The following is a 7,639-nucleotide window of genomic DNA, read 5'->3' as shown; positions in this document are numbered from 1 at the left end:
TTAAAATAAATCTGAATAGGTATAGTGAAATTTAAATATTTCAAACCTGAACCCTCGTAAACTTCTCCTTGCCATTAAATCACGACTGTTATTGAAGTGAAATTTATTTTTAAGAAAATAATCTTAATTTCAAGTTGGCATGCATGCATAATACGTTATAGAATACATAGAGGGTAATTTCGTCCAAAACGAAGTGGATGAACACTCGCTGAAACTGAGACTGTGAATCCATCCTCCATTATACTATAGTTTCTTTTTTTTCCCCAATGTACAACAGTTGTTTGCATATTTTACACACCAAAACACATAAAAAATTAAATTATTAATTATCAAAATTTATAATAAATTAAAACATAAAATACGAAGATTAAAGTATTGGTCTCTTCTTACTATACTCAATTAGGGGATTCAGTCCTTTTCCTTCTCTTGTTATTAATATAATGCTTAAATATAAAATTATGTTAATAAACGAAGTGAAAATGTATAAATAATCCATTTCATAAGATTGAGTTAATTTCTTTTCTAAATAATGAAATAATAAAAATAACTAATTTGCAAAATTTGAATTTATAATGTCTATATTAAAAAATTCTATCACACGCTCTATATGAAAACTGTAAGTGCATACTTAAAACTAATATATAATAGAAAATGAAACTTATATAAAAACAATCAATTTATAAAAATATAAAAAGATAAAAAAACCCCACTTAATTGTATAATCTAGCTTAAAAATAAAATGATTTTTTTGATAAATTTCTAATCGAGTTGCAAGGGCGAAGCTAAAATAATTTTTTAGGGGGTCGAATGAAATTTTAATTTTTTATAGTCTATATCTTTATAATTTTTAAAAGATTAAATCAAATTTTTATAATTTTAAGGGAGTCAAAGTATAATTTTATCTTTATTAATTTAAAATTTTAAAAAAATTTATAGAGCCTAAATAATAATTTTCCATTTTAGGGGGCTATGGCCCCTATCAGTCCCACTAGATTTTCTTCTGTCGAGTTGGTATTAGTTGATGGGTGACACTAACCAATTAGAAACTTAATAAATAGTATAAATAAACATATGATCTAGATATAAAAAATCATTAAACAAAACACAAAAAGGACTAAATATCAAAATAATTATAGTACAGAGCTGAAAATCGAAATTTGACCAAATATGAAATATGATAAAAATAGATAAAGCTATCAAAATTTAGTTTACTTGCAGCGGCAAAAGAAACAAGAAAAAAGAACTTCGCTTAAAACTGCAAAAGTTGAAAAAAAAAGAGGCAAAAATTAGAGAAATGGAACAGTGTTATGATTATGATGTGAAAACCAAACAAAGTCTGATATTCTGTCTGGTATTAAGGAGTCTCTCTTCTTTTAAAGTTCTTTTTTTTCATGCCTTTTTAATACCACACCATTCTTTCCCTTCTCAATCAATCCCAATATCAAAATCAATCCCTTTCTCTTTTTTTCCTCACCCTGTTTCTTTTCCTTCATTTTTGCCTTAAAAAAACAAAGAAAACCCCCATCTTCATATATTTAAGATTACTTGCCCAGACCCAGACCGACAACAAAGACAGCTGTTTTTGATGTTTTCTTTTGGACATGTTTCAAAGGTTTCGTTATACAAAGATCTTCCTTCATTTCTAGACAAAATCCCCAAAGCTGAAGTAACCCCAAAGTAGAGATTTTTTGATGGATTTTTGAGGTCTTTCGCCTGTAATCTTTGTGTTTTCAAGGTTCCCCAGAGATTGAACGGTATAATTAAACTTAATCCATTATTCCAATTTTTACTACTATATGTTCTATACGTATGCTTTTGATATACATAAATATGTATGTATGTTTTGTTTTGATGGGGCATAGAGACGAGATGATGGCGGCGACCTCAGCCTGCAAAGAAGGGACCAAGATAGCTATGGATAATGGCAAGTATGTGAGGTACACGCCGGAGCAAGTGGAAGCTTTAGAACGGCTTTACCATGAGTGCCCCAAGCCAAGCTCCATGCGTCGCCAACAGCTCATTCGTGAGTGCCCCATCCTCTCCAACATCGAGCCTAAACAGATCAAAGTTTGGTTCCAAAATCGCAGGTCCGTAACCCCAACATCTAACCATCTAATATTCCAACCTTTTTTACTGGTTGCTGACTTTGGGGGGGAGGGGGTTTGAATTTTGTTTGCTTTTTATAAACAGATGTAGAGAAAAACAAAGGAAAGAGGCATCACGCCTCCAAGCTGTGAATAGGAAGTTGACTGCTATGAATAAACTGTTAATGGAGGAGAATGATAGGTTACAAAAGCAAGTTTCTCACCTTGTTTATGAAAACAGCTATTTCCGCCAACAGACTCAAAATGTAAGAATCTTCATCTTCCCTTTCTTTTCACAGTCCATGGCCTATATGAAGTATTTAAAATCTTGTCTTCAATGTATAATATAAAAATCCTTATCATAATAATTGAACCCTTTTCTTGCTAGTCTTTGATCTGCTTTGACTTTTTAGTATTATTAGGTAATATGCATATGGTTGGAGTTAATTGCGGTGGTTGTGTTTTGCAGACGACCCTTGCCACCACAGATACAAGCTGTGACTCGGCGGTGACGAGTGGTCAACACCATTTGACTCCTCAGCATCCTCCAAAGGATGCCAGCCCTGCAGGGTTAGTGGGAATACCTTTGCTGTTTGTGTCCCTTTCTTTTCTAGTTTTTCTATAAAATTAAACCTTTAATTGTTTGTTGCCCTATTGCTTATGTGATTTTGTATGGTTTTCCAGACTTTTGTCCATTGCAGAGGAAACTTTAACAGAGTTTCTTTCAAAGGCCACTGGAACTGCTGTGGAGTGGGTCCAAATGCCTGGGATGAAGGTTACGGCTCTCTCTCTTTCTCTCTTATGTCATTATCTTTCATTATGCTTTATGTTATCGATAATATCTATAATAAAGTAAAATACCTTGCTAATCTTCTAAGCAACCTTCAAGTCCATGCCTGCTATGTCAATATCTAGGGAACCCTTCATTATCCTACTTTCTCCATTGGTTACTAATATAGTGATATTTTCTGTTTCCCTTTACTATTTGTTAATCTTTTCATTAGTTGAATTTGGTGTTTCCTGTTTATTTTCCCTTTATGGAGCAACATTACTTGAATTAATAGTAATCCAATATGAATATGGTAATTAGCAAAAGAGGGATCCCAAAACTTTCTTGTTTGAGTAGTAGTAATTGTCTTCAATGCTTGCCCTTTTTCATATACTAATATCAATTCTTATCTATGCAGCCTGGTCCGGATTCCATTGGAATCGTTGCTATTTCTCATGGTTGCACTGGAGTTGCAGCACGTGCATGTGGACTTGTGGGACTAGATCCTACAAGAGTAAGTTTTTTGTTTGCTTTCTGGCGAGAGGGACTTTTTTTTTTTGTTCAAATTTGGTGGAATTAATGGTGTTTTTTCCCCTGTAGGTTGCTGAAATCCTTAAAGATCGTCCTTCATGGTACCGTGATTGCCGAGCTGTGGATGTTATAAACATGTTGTCCACTGCTAATGGTGGAACCATTGAACTGCTTTATATGCAGGTAGACTATCATTTTTCCCGCTTTAAATTTGCAACTGAAGGTTTGAATTAATGGTGCAATAGCTTATGGTAAAAGTTTCAAATTTTGGTTGCCTTCTTTTAGCTCTACGCGCCTACAACATTGGCACCAGCTCGCGACTTCTGGTTGCTGCGCTACACATCTGTTATGGAGGATGGTAGTCTTGTGGTATGTTTCCCACGGAGCTTTTATTATTTATTTGCCTTTATGTTGTCAGAAATTTGTTATAGCCCGACTATTATAATAATGATATGGTGCTTAGGTATGTGAAAGATCACTTAACAACACTCAAAATGGTCCAAGCATGCCGCCAGCAGTAAATTTTGTGAGAGTGGAATTGCTGCCTAGTGGTTACCTGATTAGACCTTGTGAAGGGGGTGGTTCCATCATTCACATAGTTGATCACATGGATTTGGAGGTATATAAATCTCCTTGCTTCCGTTTTGAAACATAGAAACTTTTTATTGTACAAGGCAACGGTTTCAAATTTCTTCTTGCTTATATGTAGCCTTGGAGTGTTCCTGAAGTGTTGCGGCCCCTTTACGAGTCCTCAACTTTGCTTGCTCAGAAGACAACAATGGCGGTAAGACTATTCCTTGCATCTTTTCTTTGAATGTAGAGCTAGGAGCTAAACCAAGACACTAAATGTCTCATGGTATAACCGTGGCATTAGCGCAGGCTTTGCGTCATTTGAGGCAGATTTCTCAGGAAATATCTCAGCCAAATGTTACTGGCTGGGGGAGAAGACCTGCAGCTCTGCGTGCACTTAGTCACAAATTGAGCAAGTATGTTCATTCTTCTCTTCAGTAATTCACCATCTATGTCAGTGTAGGTAGATTCTTAATCGATGGCAGTCTAACATGTTCTATTCTCCAGGGGATTTAATGAGGCTGTTAATGGGTTTACTGATGAAGGATGGTCGATGCTGGAAAGTGACGGCATTGATGACGTTACCCTCCTTGTGAACTCATCTCCAGGAAAGATGATGGACATAAATTTTTCTTATAGTAATGGATTTCCTTCAATGGGAAATGCGGTTCTATGTGCCAAAGCATCCATGTTATTACAGGTCAGTTTCTAGATGTGTTACAAGCATATCAATTACATCAGAAGATTTACAAATACTAAACAATGAAAAACTGTTTTTTCTTCCCAATGTTGTGACGATGGCCTCGATATTAAATTTGTGGTATAATGAACCATCTTATAGCTTTCTCAACTTTTACTCTTGTCAAACAAAATTTTATTTCTATAAACCGATGCTTTCATTCTTTTTGTAGAATGTGCCGCCAGCAATACTTCTCAGATTCTTGCGGGAACATCGATCAGAGTGGGCAGACAGTGGTATTGATGCTTACTCTGCTGCTGCTGTCAAAGCTGGACCGTGTAGCTTGCCGGTGCCTCGAGGGGGAAGTTTTGGGGGTCAAGTCATTCTTCCATTGGCTCACACAATTGAGCATGAAGAGGTAAGTGATATTATACCGAATTTTGGCATCAATTGATTAAATGTATCCTTAAAATCACTATCACTTGTTTGTTACAGTTCATGGAGGTTGTTAAGCTCGAAAATGTGGGCCACTATCAGGACATGATCATGCCAAGTGATATCTTCCTCTTGCAGGTACTTAAGTGTAAAGTTTCACCAACTATCCTCCAACCGGTGTTATTTTACAGCGTTTAGTTCTCATTTAACACTGTTCATTTATGTTTTTCCTTGTATGAATCTATCAGCTTTGTACTGGAGTTGATGAGAATGCAGTCAGCACCTGTGCTGAACTAATCTTTGCTCCCATTGATGGCTCATTCTCTGAGGATGCGCCTATTATCCCCTCTGGTTTCCGCATCATCCCCCTTGATTCTGGAATGGTTAGTGTTCTAAGATTCTTTCATTATATTATATTTTATTTTATTTTTAGTTTCTTACCAGATAAATATATAAATCTAATTTAGGATGCATCCAGTCCAAATCGTACACTTGATCTTGCCTCTACGCTTGAAGTTGGAGTTGCTGGAAACCGAGCAACTGGTGATAAATCTAGTCGTGGGAGCACAAAGTCTGTGATGACAATAGCATTTCAGTTTGTATATGAGATGCAACTTCAAGAGAATGTGGCAATCATGGCTCGACAATACGTCCGGAGTATTATTGCCTCGGTTCAAAGGGTAGCATTAGCACTCTCTCCTTCCTTCTTCGGTTCTCATGCAGGTTTAGGGTCACCCCCTGGTACTCATGAAGCACAAACACTTGCTCGCTGGATTTGTCAAAGCTATAGGTTTGTCAGTCAAATCCATGTCTTATTCCTTTCCGTTTCACATGTAATGCTTTGTTGTTAACATTATTTATGCCATTTGGATTTGTGTTAACCGAAATATTTCGGATTGTTTATCTCTTCACAGGTGCTATATGGGGGACGAACTGCTCAAACATGAAGGAAGTGAATCCATTCTAAAAGTGCTTTGGCATCACACAGATGCGGTTTTGTGCTGCTCTTTGAAGGTATTTAGTCAAAGGATCATGTCTTTGAATCAAGTTATATGTTAGCCTTGTCCCAGGTTTAGCCTTCCCTGTAACACATGAATACGAGTCTCCTTATGCCTAGCTGCTTTTCTGCTTTAGTTGGCTACAATTGATTATTGGTAATATATATGTAGGCACTACCAGTTTTCACATTTGCAAATCAAGCGGGACTTGACATGCTCGAAACAACTTTGGTATCACTTCAAGACATTAGTTTGGAGAAAATTTTCGATGAGAACGGACGAAAAACCCTATTTACTGAGTTCCCACAAGTAATGCAGCAGGTATGATACATGTTCTTTGAAATGAATGTTGAATTATAAGCGCAAAAAATAACAATCGAATGCATTAAATATCTGGAATATCTAAAGGAAACCAATGCAAAAAATATATGATTGATTCATTTATGCTCTGTGTTCGGGTCGATCAGGGTTTTATGTGCCTTCAAGGTGGTATCTGCTTATCAAGCATGGGGAGGCCAGTCTCGTACGAGAGAGCCGTTGCATGGAAAGTGGTAAATGATGAAGAAAATGCTCATTGTATCTGTTTCACTTTCATCAACTGGTCTTTTGTATGAAAATTCTAAGAGAAAATAGGATTTAGATATCAACCTAGATCAGAAGATGCTCCCTTTCCATTTTTTTCCCAAGACTTCTGTAGTTTGGAGAAACCTTTGAAGTGGTATGATACTGTTTTACAAGGATATCGAATCAAAATGGTATGGAGGGCCTAGATTTCGGTTTACCCCGTTTTTTTGTATTTGCTCCCTCCTTAATTGATCGATCACTATTGTAAGTTAATCATGGCGTTGAGCAATGGACAGCTTAGTTCAGTTGGTTCATGCAGGTACAATCATTAACAAAGCTCTATGTCCTATGACGTCTACTTTCATTAATTTGCTATGTTTTCTCACCCTAAATCAACCAAAGCTCATTTTTTGATATCAGAAACCTAGTTTCCTTTCTTGCAATTGTACACCATGCTCCATATTTAATTTGGTTATTATTAGTTGATGTAATTTTCAAATTTTATCATAACCAAAACATTTGTTATTTTCATAATATTATCTTATGTATTAAAAATATTATCATGTTAACTTACTAAATTTACATTTTACTTATAAAAAAAGCTAATTAATGAATTTAACAATTATTGTTTGCAAAAATTTTCAAAATTTGAAAAGTATATAAGCTAAGAATGATCAAAATGAAGAATATGGATTAAATATACAAACTTCTGCATGGTCAAGGACTACTAATGAAATTTAACTAAATAGATTTAAATGTTATGATTTATATTATGACTGAAATTTTAGATTTAAACAAAAAACACCAGAACTAAATTGATCAATTTAAAAAGTATAAGGACTAAAAATAACTAATTTTAAAATATAAGAACTAAATTTACTACTTACACATAATACTGAGAATAATAATATAATTTGACCTATAACATAATTGGCTAACACATGAACTGTTTTAAGTGGGTGGTGGTTGAGTAGACCTCTCAATTTTAATTAGAATATGAAAATACAAT

At 35.1% G+C, this 7,639-nt stretch overlaps 1 protein-coding gene across 1 annotated transcript; it reads left to right on the top strand.

The window, feature by feature from the left end:
* Positions 1-1,219: 1,219 nt before the first annotated feature.
* On the top strand, positions 1,220-6,944 carry LOC107897096 (homeobox-leucine zipper protein ATHB-8). The gene is made up of 19 exons (XM_016822437.2): positions 1,220-1,754; positions 1,863-2,087; positions 2,191-2,350; positions 2,554-2,654; positions 2,769-2,859; positions 3,272-3,367; positions 3,454-3,567; positions 3,670-3,753; positions 3,848-4,003; positions 4,094-4,168; positions 4,264-4,370; positions 4,462-4,654; positions 4,866-5,051; positions 5,129-5,206; positions 5,317-5,451; positions 5,536-5,858; positions 5,983-6,082; positions 6,238-6,387; positions 6,534-6,944. Exons 2-19 carry the CDS (start codon positions 1,870-1,872, stop codon positions 6,678-6,680), a joined length of 2,514 nt encoding a protein of 837 aa, XP_016677926.1. The 5' UTR covers positions 1,220-1,754; positions 1,863-1,869; the 3' UTR covers positions 6,681-6,944.
* The last annotated feature ends 695 nt before the right edge of the window (positions 6,945-7,639 follow it).

Source organism: Gossypium hirsutum, chromosome A06, assembly GCF_007990345.1.
Source record: "Gossypium hirsutum isolate 1008001.06 chromosome A06, Gossypium_hirsutum_v2.1, whole genome shotgun sequence".
NCBI classification, from domain to species: Eukaryota; Viridiplantae; Streptophyta; class Magnoliopsida; order Malvales; family Malvaceae; genus Gossypium; species Gossypium hirsutum.
The sequence above is the reverse complement of the archived record's forward strand: the minus strand, read 5'-3'. Positions and strand labels throughout refer to the sequence as shown.